General features: G+C 36.8%; 1 protein-coding gene across 1 annotated transcript in view; it reads left to right on the top strand.

Annotated features, from left to right (window-relative positions):
• The window catches only part of vimr2 (vimentin-related 2), a 33,944-nt gene extending 18,814 nt beyond the window's left edge, over positions 1-15,130 (top strand). The window contains exons 8-10 of the mRNA XM_009291199.5: positions 8,665-8,775; positions 8,848-8,972; positions 13,012-15,130. Coding sequence (XP_009289474.2) covers positions 8,665-8,775; positions 8,848-8,972; positions 13,012-13,054 — 279 coding nt within the window. The 3' untranslated portion in view covers positions 13,055-15,130. The remainder of the gene's footprint in view (positions 1-8,664; positions 8,776-8,847; positions 8,973-13,011) is intronic.
• Positions 15,131-18,313: the final 3,183 nt, after the last annotated feature.

The raw sequence follows: 18,313 nt of genomic DNA, 5'->3' as shown, positions 1-18,313 counted from the left end.
ATATGCATTTTAGGAACACCCAAAGATTAAAACTATTCTTCTAAAATTATGCTTCTACACTTCGTATTTTTACCGGAAATAGTAAACCATCCTGGAACCTTCGACATACTCTTTTCAACATACTATGGTTTGGGACATACTAATTCTATTCTGCTTAGGATGAATAGTATGCGAATTAGGATGCAGCAAATGTCTATGGCTGTTTCTCGATTCCAAGAACGTAGAGAACAGACTTGCGTTCTTGTGAAGAGCGGTCTTGCTAGGTTACCTCTGAGAAACAAACTTGGGAGAGGGCGAGGACACAGAATTTGTCTTATGAGAAATAAGCTGCTGCGTTCTTCCTGATGGTCACATGACCCTCACGCATCTTTAACCAAAAATCATTTCAACATTACCGCATTCATACAATGATTTATTGTTTTTCCCTTTGCACAATATACACTATGCAATACTTTACAAATATACATTACACAATATAAATAAAAATATTTTAATACGAATTTCAGCAAATAAACACTCTTAATGTATTCATTCCTTTCATGTTAATGTTTATATTCACCATTTTATTTAGGGAAACTCCTGTGTAGGGCTGCACAATTCTGGCTAAAATGTAAATCATGATTGTTTTTGCTTAAAATCAAGATCACAATTCTTTCTTAGATGTAATATAAAGGTTAATATCAGTATTATATTATTATTGTTAAAATCTGCTTTCTGAATGATTTTGAGATATTGAGCTTCAAAGTTTTGCAATCCATATAGCAAACAGTATGTGTGCAACATTTTATTTATTTATTTTTTTTAAGTTTTTTTTAAATGTAAATAAGTTGTCATTTAATAAGAATATGTCAATAACTCAATTTTGGATAAAATGTCAGATAAAAGCTTATAATTCTAAAGTGATGATATGATAAAACAACAATAATAATATTCGGCCTATGTAAAGCTCTACTGTTGCTTAAAATGCTAAATTTTGTACAGTCAATATGGTGGACTTGAACAGACTTTCAATATGTCCTGTTTGTTAATTCACAGTAAAATGCTAACATCAGAACACAACTATTCATAAATATAAAGTTGATTTAGGATGTTTGAGGCATGTCCTTGTCATTTGTCATTGACCATTTGTTTTCACTGGTAAAATCAGACATTTGTCATTATCAGATTCCTTCTTGCATTATATAAGCTAGAGTAGCTATACTGACACTGTAAAACATTTAATTTCATGCACAACACTTTGTGTTCGCAATGAAAGAAAAACATATCAAATGCTTGTCGTAATCATAACCGCAAAATGTTAAAATGATCATTTAAGTGCTGTTAATTTTCACTTCCTAGTGCAGCTCATGGCTGCCGTCACTGTGATAAAACACAAACACATGCAAATCATTCTTTCAGCGCGGCTTTCAAACGATCGCTCTGTGCAACAAACTGAGTGTTATTTACACATTTACTTCGTGTTATTCACAGCCTATGCAAGCTCTGTTCACTAAAGTAGCCAGCGTTGGTGTGCTGCGTTCACATGAGCGCGTTCTCGGTAACTCGTGGTTAGCTCTTGTGTGATTTCGCGACCGCAAATACATCATTACATGAGGAAAGAAATGGGATTTCTGGGTGAATTATACCTTATAAATACAGTATGTGACGCTTTTAAAAGCATTTGAAGGTGTTCATGTTCCTGTTAGGACTTGTGCGACTGCCTTTAAGTTTCTCTCCTGACCTTGAAAAAATAATTGGCTGAATCATCGAAAAGCTAAATTAAGATTGTGTATAGAGTCGAATCGAGATCGTGATCTTTTTTCGATTAATCGTGCAGCCCTAGTCCTGAGGTAAATAAGTTATATCTCTGAACTTTATTAATAAATCTATATAAAATGCTTCGCTTCCCACCTCCAGTCGCAATGACATCTGGGACTTCTAGAGCGAGTTCAGTGCTCAGCTCAAGTCTGCATCTATGTGTCCTCGATATCAAGAACACATCCGGGAAGTTTCACGTGTCCTCTGTTCTTGCGGTCTTGAGTTTTGGAACTGAACTTTGGCAGTTGAACACGAGGACGCAAGATCGCTGAAGAACGCATATTGAGAAACAGCCTTTGTTTGTTATTAAGATGGGCCCTCTAGAGGCAAATATGAGATGCTGTGTCTTTAACCTTGACATAAACAACACTTTTTTCCATATTATGTTATCAGGACATTTAATTTTACAGCCTATAAATGATCAAAATACATTTGTGTTAAATTATAAATCTACAGCTGGAGACAGTATACATAAATTGCATTTTAGTTTGTTTTAAAATAAACAAATCTGTTACTGACCCCAACATCAATTTCTTTAAAGTGCTGTCTATGATGTTACAGACTAGCTATAGGCAGCAGGCATCTGACTTTGGTTTCAGACACAGGCCTAATATACCCAGCGCCCGATCTCTCCTGCTGTTTAAGGATGGATAATAGTGATCTGCTTGCTCTGTGAGACAGTTTGGTTAAACAAACTGTTGGTGGTGAAATCAGGTCTCGTTTAGCTGTGTAATTCAACAGAGACACGGATCGTTTTCTCTAGAGGGGGCATCCGACTACACTTAGTCTCTTACTCTCACTCGAGACCCGACAACCATTTTCATGGGCTGACGTATCATCAGCTTGTTAATAACAGAGCTCGAAGCCTCCCGTGATCTACCTGAAAGAGAAACAGAGCATGCAATCTCCATCCATCTCTGACAGCTGACTGTTTAACTTACCTGATTACAGTAATTACTCACAGCGGGGCAGCTCGTGGCTGACACTTTTCTGCCTTGTGTTTGTTTATAGGTGAATATGCAACATGAAATGTCAACTGTTTTCAGACATGCTCTCACAATTGCTAATTTAAGAGCAAAATAGGCAATAATTACAACATAAGGTTATGTTAAGCCCAGCTTTGTGGTATATGTCAGCATCTGTTTGTGTTTATGCAAAGTGAAAGTCTGTGTTTGAACACCCATAATGATTTTGTATAGAAATATGGACTATTTTCCACATTGTAAAGTCATCAAGGTTGGGAAACGGCGCAAATGGAATTACATTGTAAAGATAAAATATTAAACAAATCTAAAGGATCCGATATTTTACATTCTTCAAATTAGCCATCATTTGTCTAGATTATAGCGCTGAGCACTTTGGGAAATCACTGCCTTTATTTATGTTGTGCTTTATAGAGTACAGATTGATTTAAAGAAGAACCAAGGGAGGATAGAATCAGTGATGGAAGCTTTGTCAAACATTAGACAAAAAAACTTAGAAATGCACTTCTTATAAAAATAAATGCATTAATATTTTATGCATATATTTTTATTTTGAATAAACATATGAGACTGTTGGAGCGGAATCCAGACTTGTGTCAGAAATGTAGAAAAATATCATTAAAACCAGGCTCATTTGAACAAACAATCTTTGATTTATGATTGCATGATGCTTCATGAGTAAGATTTGTATATTAGGATTAAACTCTCTTTCATTCAGCTCCTTCTGCTTAAAGATTTTAATATATGTGGTTTTAAAGAATATTTAAGCACCTTCTAATATATTTTTAAATAAATGCTTAAAATAATGCACTGATGCGTTTATTTTATTTAAAGGGGACTTGTTATGCAAAACCAGAGATGTATAAAGTACTAGAGACCCATACTTAAGTAAAAGTACAAGTGCTTTATCAAAAATTGACTTGAGTAGAAGTAGAAGTGCTCTTTAAGCACCATACTTAAGTGGAAGTACAAAAGTATTCAATATTTTTTGTACTTAAGTATTACAAGTAGTTTATTTCAAAATTTACTACTCAAGTACTGAAAGTAAAAGTACAAGTATTGTGTAATGTAGTTATTAAAGAAAGCAGTCAAAATACACTAATTGTTTTGTTTATTTTAAATATCTTTTTTGGGGTACTTGATTAAGCAGAACGAAAAGAAACATGGCTTATGATACTGTTTTTCTCTGTAAATAGTTTCTATGGTACACGAGCTCACATCGTCAGGCCCTTTTCACAGAAAATGCCTTCACTGATGAGATAATTCAGCATGTTCACTCACATACATACTCTCTCTCTCTCTCACACACACACACACACTGCCCTGCACACACCTAAATGTACACTCTCTCCCCACTCTCACACATTCATACACTCTCACACACACAGTTCTCTCTCTATCTCTCTCTCTCACACACACATTTTTGTGAATTGTGGGGACATTACATAAGTTGCACTCTCTCTTACACACACACACACACACACACACACGGACGCACGGACGCACACACAGGTACAATCACACTGTTAAAACAACATTCTTACTCACACATAATTCACTCTCACTCACATACACACAAAGACACACTCACACTTTGGGAGTTTTGAAGTTTGATTGGTTAATACCACAATGAACAGGAGTTCTGTCTTCTGGAAGCACTCGTGAAACTAAACTAAACAAGCAAACTAAGTCCTGCTTCACTAATTCACTTTATTTTGATTTTATTGTAAAAAAAACAGGAAAATGTGTATATTACTGTGTTAAATGAAAATCTGAAATATTGTATGGCTTATGGCTATGATTTAGTATGAATTTTTATTTATTTTTATCATGTTTTTAATGAAATTGGTCTTACAGTTCATATTTTCTGTAGTATATTTATTAATTCTGGTACTTTTACCATAAACCAACATCTCAACCATTTGGTAGAGGCTGATATTTTAGAAATAATGTGATGTGTTGAATAAAAATGCACTGATTGTGTTAACTAGCAACATTAGGAGTTAAGAAATGCAATCAAAAAAATTCTATTGTTTTTGTCTTGGTGTGACAGTTAAAGGGTTTTTTGTAATAAAATTTTGTCCTTTAATACAGCAGTCAGATATACGAACTGTGCCCTTAATTTGACCTGCTCAAAGAAAACACTCTTTCTGGATGTATCAAACAAAACTCATGCACAGAAGACAGCACGAGCATTTACAGCTAATAAACTCATGTCAATATTATCCCGCCTGCTTTTTGAGCGCTGGCAGGCGGGTCTTACACGGCTATGATTGGTTATTGTCCTCAACAGAAAAGGCTTTAGAAATATAAGCGCTGTTCACCCATGGCGGGAAGAATACGCGTTTATCACAGGTAATAGACAGTGGAGAAAACTTAATTGCACATGAGGCACGCTCATGTCTGGAGATCCACAGCTTTAACAGCTAAGAAGAGAGGAAAAGTTACCTTACAAACTGGCCAGCGGGTCAAATGTCCAAAGTGAGTGAGCGAGAGATAGGCAGAGGTGAAGTTTTACAACGTTTCTCCCTAATAGTAAACTAGCAGCTGGTATGCTGTGTCGCCTCGCTCTCGCGCCTCCGTCCTTCGCCATAGTATTGCGACATCGCGCATAGGAGATAAATGACGTCATCACGTAATAACCGGTTATGACCTATTACTGAACTGTTATCAATCATCTTGACACCCCTAGTAACGAGTAACGATGCAGCACATAAAAAATCTATCGGAGTAAAAGTATTAAACTCATGGAAAATATGTACTTAAGTAAAAGTGGAAGTAGGAGAAAAAAATGATACTCCAGTAAAGTACAGATACTGCCTTTTAGTACTTAAGTACAGTAGTGAAGTAGTTCTACTTCGTTACTATACATCTCTGTGCAAAACTCACTTTTATAAGTGGTTTAAACAAAGTTGTGCAGCAACAGTGTGTGAACATAGCCAGGCTTCACACTACATAAAAACACTTTGATCAACATTCTTCCTTTGTACATGTCATCGGAGGGGGAAACCCATAAGTGATGATCTCTCCCTCATTTGTAAAAATAACCCTGAGTGAAAAGCAGCCATCTGCCATTAGAGATTTAGCTCAGTACCAGCTGAAGATTGTGGGCCCTATCATACACCTGGCGCAAGGCATGACGCAAATGTTGTTTGCTAGTTTCAGCTTGACGCAAGTGTCATTTTACGTGTTGCACCACACTGTTTAAATACTAAATGTATTTGCATTCATATGTGCGCCCATAGGCATTCTGGTCTAAAAAAGGAGGTGTGTTAAGGCGCATTGCTGTTTTGAGGATCTGAAATAGACTGCATAATAGACCAGCTGAGAGGAGGTCTAAAGTCCAGCACAGAGCGCGTTATTTGTGTGCCTTGCTTACACATTGTTTAATACACAAAGGATGTACAGTAATACGCAAATATCTTTACAAATAAAAATAATTAAAGGAATAAAATATTACAAAAACTATTATTTTCTACATAAATATAAAAACCACCGCCTCCATGCCTTCTTCATCTTAGGGGGGCTTTTTCAGTTTATTAATGACAACTTGCTTTAGTATAATGTTATTCTTAGTAGCAGTATTATTTATTATATGCATATTTATATATTTGTTTTATTAAGAACAAGCTTAGATTTTCCCACCTGTCAGGTTTTAGACCATATGGAGTAAAGTATGTGTATTTAGATATAACTCAGGTTTTTGACCACACTTATTATTGTTCATTTATTCGTTTGCTTGAAATCGGAACTGAATCTAGAAATAGTTTTGAAATCTTTGCACTTAATAAATGAAATTAATTATGTATAGGCTAATGGATGTCTGTGCTTACAACACGTTTCCTTATGCACAGAAGAGTTTGAAAGTAAATGCAGATGATCTGTTTGACTGTTTTCTCGCTAGTGAACGCTCAGTTTTTCCACTTACAACGTCAATCATGTAAATAGCAAATGCACTATGGCGCGACGCAACTATATCTTAAAGGGAATGGGAGATGAGACTCTGATTGGTTTATTCTCAAAACAAACCTACAACTCATTAACAGTATAAGCTCAACCCTGTTAGACCATGCGTCACAGCGCAAAGTGGATTTTTCTATCCTTAAAATAGCAAAAGTGAATTCGGACATGCCCTTAATGCTTTGGACTTTGCGCCAAGATCGTTAAAATAGAGCCCTATGTCAGAGACCTTGACTGCATTTTCACTGCATGTTTCTAGTGACTCTATTCCATTTTTTTTTCTCCCATGTGGCACAGATCGGATTTGGCCCATGTACATGTAAGCAGGTAAAAAATCACATAGATTCCGACTTACTAAAATCAGATTTAGAACTGGGTTATATGAGGAAATTTATTCGGTATGAATCAGTTCTGTGCCCTCGTGTGTGAAGTGTAAGCAGGTAGATCTGATTTACACCTGTCAATGTGAGTCGCGCATCATTAAAAACCGCAGAGAACGACGTCAACTCTGACGCTTTCATTTCAGAACAGACTTGAATGTCCCAAACCTTAAATCTCATACAGGAGGTCTAAAAAGCTTTTATATTGTCACGTAGCACAAGTATTAAGCATGTTTATGAGAGAGAGTGAGAGAGCGCAACATCCGCCACGTAACCAATATAAACTTATTACGCCATGGACATTACATTTAGATGCTTACTGGTTTAAAAAGGCCTAGATTAAAAAAAGATGGCAAATGACAACTTTTTCTTTTATAAACTATAGTAAAATCCCCAAAAATTAAAAAATGAAACCCTGCGAACACAATTGTGAATTGAGAAAAGAGCACTCTTTAATTATCAGCTGTCAGTCAGCGCCCGCTCTTTTTTTTTTCTTGTCATGCTGTGTAAATATAGACAATCCAATACGAGTCACTTTTATAAGTAAGCAATAAGTAAAAATTTGATACAGTCACAAAATCGGAATTGACCATCAAGATCTGCAGTGTAAGTGCAGCCTAAGAGGCATTATAAATGCAAAGTTTTAGGATGCACAAATGAACACCTTAGTCTCTATAAACTGCCTTCTTCTGAGACATTTTCAGTTTTTTTCACAGAGATGACATTAGTCCTGTTTTTGAATCTGCCGCTATGCTGAGGTATAGGCATTTGTAGCTCCGCCCTCTTTTAAAACCTGTCAGCCAGCACTTTTGAAGATTTACACCTACCTAACTTTAAAATATAACAGTTCTTGACTCCAGTAAGTTACAAACACAAATTAGCCATCATTGGGAAGAAGATACTTTGTCAAAATATAAAAAGTTATACATTATGAAAAGAAATTGTATTGTGTTCAATATTTGTTTTTCCACAACTCAGGAAAACATTAATGTAAAAGTCCTAGTAAAAATATATGCCTTGAAAGCCAAGTATCTCGTTAGTTTATTTTTCAAAGTTGATGAAGATAGCATGCAAAATGAGATTTCTGTAAAAACAAATTCAGAGTATATATCAGTGTCCTTCTTTATCCTCACTGTCAGAGGCATTTTCGCAAAAATGACCTTCCCAAGCTAAAACTGTAAAAGTTGCTGGATAATTTGGGCTACATTCATAGTTCATGTATCTTTGGAAAGAAGACACTTTGGGCTTTATTTTCCATCATATAGAGTTTATAATGCTCAAAATAAAAAAGTTATCAATGCTTAATTAATGTAAAAAAAATGCACCGCACTAAAGAGCACAATCTCATTTTAATTGAAATCGACAGTAACCAAAACGGCTCTAAAATGGGCAGTTACAAATAGTTTATAAAATTATTTTTACTGTATTTTGAGCTTAAACATTACAAATACACTCTCTGAGACTTATGTTACATCTTTTAAAAGTGTGCAGAATAAGACCCCTTTAAGAAAGGATTTTGTGTCAAATGTGTCAATCCTTTGCAGAGTGCAGAGCTGGAGAAAGAGTTGGCAGAGCTGAAGAAACATGGAGATGAGTTGGAGAGTGAAGTAAAAGCTAGAAAAGCCAAAAACCTGGAGGAAATTGAAGAGCTGGAGGTACAAACTTTCACTGTTCATGTTCTGCTGCAGAGGCTCTCAGGATCTCACATCTGTGTTGTTTCTGTCCAGAATTACATTTCTCAGCTCGACGAGGAGGAGGCTGATCTTCAGTTCCAGATAAAGGATCAAAGTGAGGACTATGAAGAACTGCTGAATCAGAAGATGAATTTAGACATAGAGATTGCTGCTTACAGGTAATGCAAGACAAGTTTCAAGTTGAAACATTTTAATAATCCCACAAGGGGCAATTAGATTAGGGCAGTAGCATCATGATACATCATACAGACAAACCACTCAAAAACAGTATGATAAAGAATATTAAAAAACACACCCCAGCATGCTTCATAATAGGTAAAAAATATATAATAATAATAATTAAAAATAATAAAATAAAAATGCATACATTAAGATGACTTTGGGGTCATTGGTGCCACTTGTTTAGAAAATCTCAAGTATTAATATTGCTTATACATACACTCATTGGCCACTTTATTAGGTACAACTTACTAGAGCTGTCTTAATCATTCGTTACATAGATTCAACAATTTGCATGTTCAAGTAACCAGTCTGAGTTGATTCGCGACATGACACTGCATGTTATCCTGCTGGAAGTAGCCATCAGAAGATGGGTACACTGTGGTCATAAAGGGATCGACGTGTTCGGCCGTGGCTTTGATACGATGCTCAATTGGTACTAAAATGTAACCCACACCATTACACCACCAGCACCAGTCTAAACCGTTGAGACAAGGGAAGATGTATCTATACTTTCATGTTGTTGATGCCAGAATCTGACCCTCCCATCCGAATGTCGCAGCAGAAAACGAGACTCATCAGACCAGGCAACGTTTTTGCAAACTTTTATTGTCCAATTTTGGTGAGTCCGTGAATTGCAGCCTCAGTTTCCTGTTCTTGCCAAGAGGAGTGGCACCCAGAAGTGCTGCTGTAGCCCATCCGCCTCAAGGTTGGACATGTTGTGCGTTCAGAAATGCTCCTCTGCATACCTCGGTTGTAACAAGTGGTTATTTGAGTTATTGTTGCCTTTCTATTAGCTGGAACCAGTTTGGCCATTCTCCCCTGACCTCTGGCAGCAACAAGGCATTAGCACCGACAGAACTGCCGCCTACTGGATATTTTCTATTTTTCAGACCATTCTCTGTAATCCCTAGAGATTGTAAAGCGTGAAAATCTCAGTAGATCAGCAGTTTTTGAAATATTCAGACCATCCCGTCTGCCACCAAAACCATGCTACATTCAAAGTCACTTAAATCACCTTTCTTCCACATTCTAATGCTCGGTCAAAACTGCAGCAGATCGTCTCAACCATGTCTAAAGGCCTAAATGCATTGGGTTGCTGCTATGTGATTGGCTGATTAGAAATTTGCATTGGACAGTCGGACAGGTGTACCTAATAAAGTGGCCAGTTAGTGTAAATCAGATAATCTAACATTTAAACGTTTTTTAAGAAGTCTCACAAGACTGCCTTCATTAGATTACAAATAGATCAAAAATAGTATCGTTGTGAAATATTATTATTATTATGAATCTTTTTTTGTTATTTATGTTTACATGGAGTATCATAGATAATTTAAGATTTATTTATAAAAAGACAAAAATGTATATAATATGCAGATATATTGTTATGCTTTATGAATAAGCATGAAAACAGTAAATATGAGGAAATGTGTGTGTTTAATTATATCATTGCACTGCAAGACAAAATGAGTGACACCACACACAATGAAGACATCCCTAAGAATAGTGTCCTCATTCCTGAGGCCAAGATAGGTCATAGGAAGCGCATCCCTTTTACAGTCCCAGAAAAGGTGAAGTAATTTCCTGCTTCCCTAAACACGTGTCTTTGTCACAGCATCACCGGATTGGGAATATTCCCCGTCTCCCCTGGTGGATATGGCATGACGCATCTACCACATAACATCAATCTCTTAAAAGACCCTTAAAATAGAGATTCCTGCCCCTGGAGGTTCAGGAAATGACCAACTTACAACAATAGCTCATTACAACGGACAGAGAGAGCTTTTTTTTGTCAATAGTTCAGCCAGCTAATTTCACACCTCTGTTTATTCTGGCTTTGGATGTATATACTGTAGTCATTTTTTCTCGGTATGCCAGTTTCATGTCACTGCCACTTTTTTATCCTTGATGAATAAGAGATGAGGGCTTGGCTTGTACATTCGTGCAGATTTTGGAGGCCTGTCTGCTCTACAAACCCCAAATGACACTGTGCTGCCATCTTCATCAGCGTTTGGCTCGAGAAAAATCCCAAATGCAGTTTTTGCCAGATGCCGGTTGTCGATGAGTATCTCTGATGCCACATTCAGCATCATTATCAGTTTTAAATGTTACAGACTTTGCACCATTCATCCCAGCATCTGTGCCAGCTTCAGTTCATCATGGCATTGCTTAAAGTGCCCTTATTATGATTCAGGGCTTCAGAATAACATCTGTGAGCAGCGGCATCGATGCCACCAAGTTTTACAGATGGTGGCACCAACACCTGATTTTTATGGTGCTGCACATGTTATATTGAAACATGACACTTTTATTTCTCTTAGAAGTGCACATATGATAGTAGTTGAGATGAAAGTAGCAGGAGAACGACGTACGGGATTCAGACGTACATTTATTTCTATTACCAACCTAAACAGTTCCATTTGTAACAGATTGCAACCTGATGTAACAACCTCACTGCTATACCCCAACTTTCTTTTTATATTAAATCTGAAAAACAATAGACAAATAGCAAAATATGCACTATGATATCAAATATACATTCACATTTAGTCATTTAGCAAGACACTTTTGTCCAAAGCGACTCACAACTGAGGAGGCATTCAAAGATTTAACGAAGCAGAGGTAGATTCAGTGCTAGAGTAAGGGGGAGGTTTTTTTATAGAGAGAAGAGCGTTTCTACCGGTGGTTTGTCAAGCACACTCACCTGTGTGAAGCACATTTCATAGATGCACAATGTTTTTTGATTGTGAGGCTGTGTACACACCAGACATGGAACGTGCGAATAAATTGTGCTATTTCCACGTAAATAGACGCGTTATTGTCTTGAGTTTACTCGATTCATTCGCTCGTCAAATTCACTTCACAATAGATGCAGATTCGCATTATGGGCAGGTCTTCTGTCTGCCCATGATGCGCCATGAGGCTTCTGTGACTCTAGCTTTGATGCTAAATGGCTAACATAGATTTTTTTGAGAGAATAGCTGTGCTTATGTGCTTTAGGAAGGCTGATAAACAGCGTATATTTTTTGATGTCGTGCCTGAGTCCACTAGATGCATTCAGAGGTGCACCCAGCTCTGTGAGTTCATCAACTCCTCCAGAAACTATACCTGGATGATGGAGGCTTTCAGTGGTGCTTCCGACTGAGCCAAGCCTGGTTTGATCAACTGTTGTCTAGTGCCGGCAAGAGGATTTTCTTCCTCGGGACATCAACAACAGGCGCTATATCATAATCACGGCCCTACAAGTGAAAGCTCTTGATTGGTTAACGCAGTGCGAATGTCTGCTGAAGTTCAGTTTTGAATTCACGCAAAAATTTCAATTCGCATCTCTTTATTCGCTGGAATTGCATCATTTGCTCCGCCTCATTCACGCGAAACATGCCGCAGGATGTCTATTTGTGTCTTTGCATTGACTTAACATGTAAATCACTCGCGCTTGATGCTTCATCTGCATCTGGTGTGAATGCAGCATAAGAATGTGTCTGGTACAAATGTCGGTTAAAGTGTCAAAGAGATGAAAGAGTGTGTGTTCTACAGGTGGTTTGTCAAGCCCACTCATCTGCATGAGGCAAATATAACACACCAATAACAAAAACTATGACTTGGCTATCTGACAAATGAGAGCTGAGTAGACTCTTGCAAGGGATTGGTTTGAGAGAGCAATTGAATGTACTTTTAATTATTTAATTGAGAAACGTAAAGCATTCTTTGACCTTGGATGAATGTAAAACTATTATAGGACACTTCAAAAATAAAACTATAAACCTTAAAAACTCATCATGGCAGCATGTCAAGTTTATCCTTTGACTACATCTCTTGCTATCTATTTCAGTTAGATGTAATAGTTGAACTAACTCTTCACAATTTAGCTTTAGCATTGCTTCCACCAGAGCATAACATATTCAATTCTTCATGCAGAGCTTTGGGTCATATAAAAGCAGATTGATGTGATTTTTTTCTCTCCTGTTGTTGCTGCAGGGGTTTGGTTGAAGAAGAAGAGGAAAGACTGAGCTGCCTGTAAGATGCAAGAACAGGTGATGCTCTCCTCTGGACTGAAGCAAACGCATAAAAACACTAAAACCGCATGCAGTTCAACCCTTAACAGCAAGTCTCACAAATCAGGCAGGTAAAGAAAACAGCTGTCAGACACACTTAACCTTCTGAACAGATGTAAACCTTCACTGACAGCTGAAGTTCAGGGAGTTTGTGTAAGCTCATTGATAACGGGTCAGTGGCAGGTAACCTGGGTCTTGAAGAAACCCCGGGATCTGTTCAGCAGTGGGAGTGTGTGCTGAGAGTGATGGGGGGGATTTTTAGCACAAGAGACTGGGAGTTTCATTGATGCACATTCCTATATATACAGATACACTACTGTTCAAAAGTTGGGGGCGAGTAAGGTTTTATTAAACAGAAAGCATTACTTTTATTCAGCAAGGAAGCATTCAATGAGAAATTTATAATGCTTAAAAGTATGTCTCTTTCACATAATTGATTCATTGAACAATCCTGAAAAGGGTGTTTTCACAGTTAAATCACAGTTTCTAGAAGAAAATGATAAACTGTTTAACATTGATAATAGAAAATAATATTGAGCAGCAAATAAGTATATTATGATTTATGAAAGATCGCATGTCACTAAAGACTGCAGTAATTATTTTGAATATTCCACCACAGGAATACCTTAATTATAAAAGATCTTAATATGGAAGAGCATTTAGTGATAATCCACTATATTACCGTTTTACTGTTTTTTTGATCAAATAAATATGGCCTTGGTGAGCATAACAGGCATATTTACGAAAAAAAAATATTGAAAAAATCTTACCAACCTCAAAGACAATATTCACTTTTTCTTTAATATTTACACCTTTTATTTATAAACTCTTTGATTTTTCACCTCTCACAGTGTCAGCAAGTACATTAAACATTTGATTTCATTTGATTTTAACTAGGGATGCACCAATCCCATACTTGGATCGTATATCGGTTTGATACCACATATTTTTGCTGGATCAGGTATTAGCCATCTAGTACCGATTCAAATCTGATCTTGCTCCTGTGCTATATTCTGTGTATTTTATAAGCCAACAAAAGCCATGAAGGTAGTCTATTTTAAGGCATTTGATTTTTCCTCTGTGCTGATGTACTTTAGTTTTCTCTATCTAACTCATGTTTAATAAGTAAAACTGGCCTCAGACAGTTTATTCTGTGTCAAACCTGCGGAAAAAAATATTAGGCTTTGCTTAAAGTCCATATCACAGATCACAACAGATCATATCCATGTTGTATTGAATGCTCCAATAATGTAGCCTGGTTTACAGCATTCATTATGACATTGATAAGATCTGTTGTGATCTGTGATATTGCCTTTTAGCAAAGCTTATTTTTTTCTGCAGGTTTGATGCAGACTAAACTGTCAAAAGCCAGTTTTACTTATTAAACACTCCCTCGCCAAATCTCGCCGTGAGTTAGATGGAGAAAATGAAAGTATATCAGCACAGAGGAAAAATCTGATGCCTTATAATAGCCTACCTTAATGTCTGTCATGTTTAGTAGGCCTAAATGGTCTGTTATTTTTACTAAAGAAGATACACTGTATCATCTGAATTTATCACAAGAACTATAGAAACTACATTATGTAAAAAACATTGAATTAAAAAAACTGCACAGTATAGGGATTGTATAACACTCAGTTTGGTATCGGAATTGAATGGGTTGAAAAAAATGGTATCAGTGCATCTTTAGTTTTAACCAGTAATTAGATTTTCTTATGAAACAAACTACAGATTACATTTGTTCCAAATTAAAAATTTATTTACAGCATTTTTTGCATTAAACAGCAAGAGAATTGTAGCTTGACAATGCAAAAAGTTCTATTGTTATACAATCCCTATTGAACTTTTTCTATTGACACCGACATACATGTTGACGGTTATAATAATAATTCCAAAATAACTGCAGTACTCCAAAATCAATTTTTCTTGGCTTGTTGAACATTTATTTGTTTGTGGTGCCTATCATCTTCAGCTAATTTGTAATTACACATACTCTCTTGTGCTGCAGCATCATTTAAATAAACATTTGCCTTTAAAATCAATCCATCCTTTTTCCTTGATCTCTCTGAACTTTAAGTCCAGTGCATTTCACTTTTATGGGAGTATTTTCTGCTTGAAAGAGAGCGCAGTCGTCCTCCTGTCACCCAAGCGCCATATCGTTTCACCACCTTTGAAGTCTTCAAGTGAAGTGCTGTGGAGTTTTACCCGGCAAGCCTTTCAATCTTCATTCTGACCTTCACTTGTAAGCGCCCTACGCTATTAACCCTATCAGAGGCATGTTATCTGTGCATTTAAGATGAAAAATGCAGCTAATAATGGATTAGATAAGATTATCCAGGACCCGTGAATTCCTGCTGAACTGAAGCCCATCCGTAAGTACGGAACCCACTCCTGCAGCCAAGCTGACTCCTTCAATTCTGTGGATATGAAACACAGGCAGCAGGAGAGGAAGTCGTTCTGTCTTTGGGGCCCTTATTTTCGCTGCTGAGGTACTTAGTCATTGTTGTTGCCCAAGGGCACCAGATCTCCCCCAAACTTCCCCCTCTTTAAACACACTCGGCCTTCTGGGTGCTCCTGATGAAGTATTGGAACTGGTCTGTGGGGATTTTGGTTTGCTTCTGGCCTTTCCTGAGGTATGACAATGGAAGAGAGGCGGTGAGGATCTGGCATGACCAGGACAGGATCAGAAGGTCATGTTGGGAAATTTGGCAGGGCAATTCTTTTTAATCCGATGCTCTTTGTCTTCCTCTCTGTTTTGGATCTTTTTTTCCAGCTGGTTTCTATCACTAATGCGATTAATATTGTGTTCTCATCACTCGCTAATTTGTTTACCGCATACTGATGTACCTCAAATTAAAATGTTTCTCAATATTTTTTTTATTAATTTGCACTACATTATGTCCATTTTGTAGGAATGGATTGTGCGTCACATACAGTTTCATAACCAAATTTCCTAGTTTGAAAAACAAGAGCAGATTAAAGCAGAAACGACTGCTCACAAAAAAAAAGAAAACATTTAGTTATCATTTACTTAGCTACCAAACCTTGGTGTTTCTGTTTCCTGTTAAACATAAAAAAAATCTATCTATCTATCTATCTATCTATCTATCTATCTATCTATCTATCTATCTATCTATCTATCTATCTATCTATCTATCTGTCTATCTGTCTGTCTGTCTGTCTGTCTGTCTGTCTGTCTGTCTGTCTGTCTGTCTGTCTGTCTGTCTGTCTGTCTGTCCATCTATCATTCCATCTATCCATCCATCCATCATTCCTTCCATCCATCCATCCAAACATGTATCCATACTATCCATCCATTCCATATCCGTACTATCCATCCATCCATCCCACATTACTGATGCTATGAGGTGTTAGTGCTTCTGTCCCTTTTACTTTTATTATAATGGGATTGTTATTAATTGTAATAATTATTAATAATCATTATTAATATGCAGAACTTATCATTTTAAACAGGCTCAGAAAAACACGGTTGTATCTGTATCTTTCACAATTAACGTTAAACAACAAAAATGTATTGAGTTTCTTATAACTTAATATGGCAAAAATGCACAATGACGAGGTCAAATACATTTGCATTGAATAATCAAACAAGTCAAAAAAACAAACCAGATTTGAACAGATTACCTGTGGAGTACAATAAAGATAATAACAAATTCATGTTAACTTTTTAAAAATAAAACATGAATTTAAATTAAACCTGCAATTTCTTTAATGTAGTTGGGCTTGTAAGTCACATGATAACAAATGACGTACAATCGCATTCACACTTAACGAGATTTAGCTGTTCAATACCTCCTCTTTTAGTCCTCATTAAGTAAGTACTTTTTGAAATTGAGTAGCTACTCATTGAGTATGCAGTTTCAACCGCAGATATAATCTATTCTTTTGTCCAAAAAATTTGAAAGAAATTCAAACAGTTTGTAAAAATGGAGGTTGAGTGATGCCAGAATTTGAATCACTGGGTGAACTGTCCCTTTAAGTGAATGATTTTGCTGATGATGGCAGAGTTGGACATGATGTATTAGTATGGGACCTTTTATCCTTCCCAGTGGACCCTTATGGGAGGTTTGAGGAGCTATTAACCCCTTGTAGGCCAGCAGTGACATTGAGAGGTCAAAGGTTGGACTCCCTTTTAGCTTTCGGACCTTGACAGTTTGGCTTTAGGGGTCAGTCATCAAAGCTGAGGTTTGGGTCAGCGGTCAGTGACACTCCTGGCCTTTTAATCCTGATGCCCTTGATTAGAAGTAAAAAATGGATGCAGAGATCGAAGGAGGGATGTCAATGAATAACAAAGATTAAAAAACAGCTCTTAATCTTCACTAATACTAATGATTATGAAAGTTTACACACCTGACTCTGATTGGACAGTGTTTTTATTACTCAGAAGATAAACCCATGTGAAAAAAAAGGTTTCATTTGAGAATAGGAAGGCAAGTCACAAATGTCCTGGTCTGATATGAGCATCTATCGATTTTAAGAAGGGGTTTTAAGAAGATACTTTTAAGAAGATCGAAAGCTAAAAGGGATTTCAAGCATTAAAAATGAAAAAGATTGTCATGAAATTTAAAGCTGCAAGCAGCAATGTAAGGGACCTTGCACCTGGGCTCAACGGCACCCAGTGGCCTTGACAGGATGACAGAGAACAGTGGATAATAATATCTTAAGCTAATACATATTAAAAAAAAAACCCTGAGAAAATAACAGAATTAAAACAAACTTCCTTCTGTCAGCAGGTGGCGATATGACTGTAACTCTTCAGGAGAGAAATGTTATTGAACCTGTGAATTTCAGGCAGATCAGATACTGAGTGGCTGAGTTATAAGTATTTCCTCTTCCATGGCAAAACACTGAACTTTGTCTGCTCGCCATGGACTCACCCTTCATCGAAGACTCTTGATCTTCACATTTTTACATCACAAAGGTCTTTGCATTAAGGGTGATTTATACTTCGGCTTCAAGCGTATGCTCCAGTGCAGCCTTCGCACAGTCACATTGCCCTTGCCTTGGCTGACACGCATCTATCAAAAAAATGTAACTACACGTCGCAACAAGGTGTAGCACAAGTTCTGTGATTGGTCGGCCACATCGTCCTTAAGCCAGATTGTGAAGAGAAGTGGTGAAACAAATCCTAAAGAGCCTTTATCTTAATTTCGTTATTGCCAAATACCCTTCATCATTTAAAATTAATTTTAATTTTCAATTTG

This window comes from Danio rerio, chromosome 14 (assembly GCF_049306965.1).
Source record: "Danio rerio strain Tuebingen ecotype United States chromosome 14, GRCz12tu, whole genome shotgun sequence".
Taxonomy (NCBI): Eukaryota; Metazoa; Chordata; class Actinopteri; order Cypriniformes; family Danionidae; genus Danio; species Danio rerio.
Note: the sequence above shows the minus strand (reverse complement) of the source record. Positions and strands in the feature narration are given on the sequence as shown.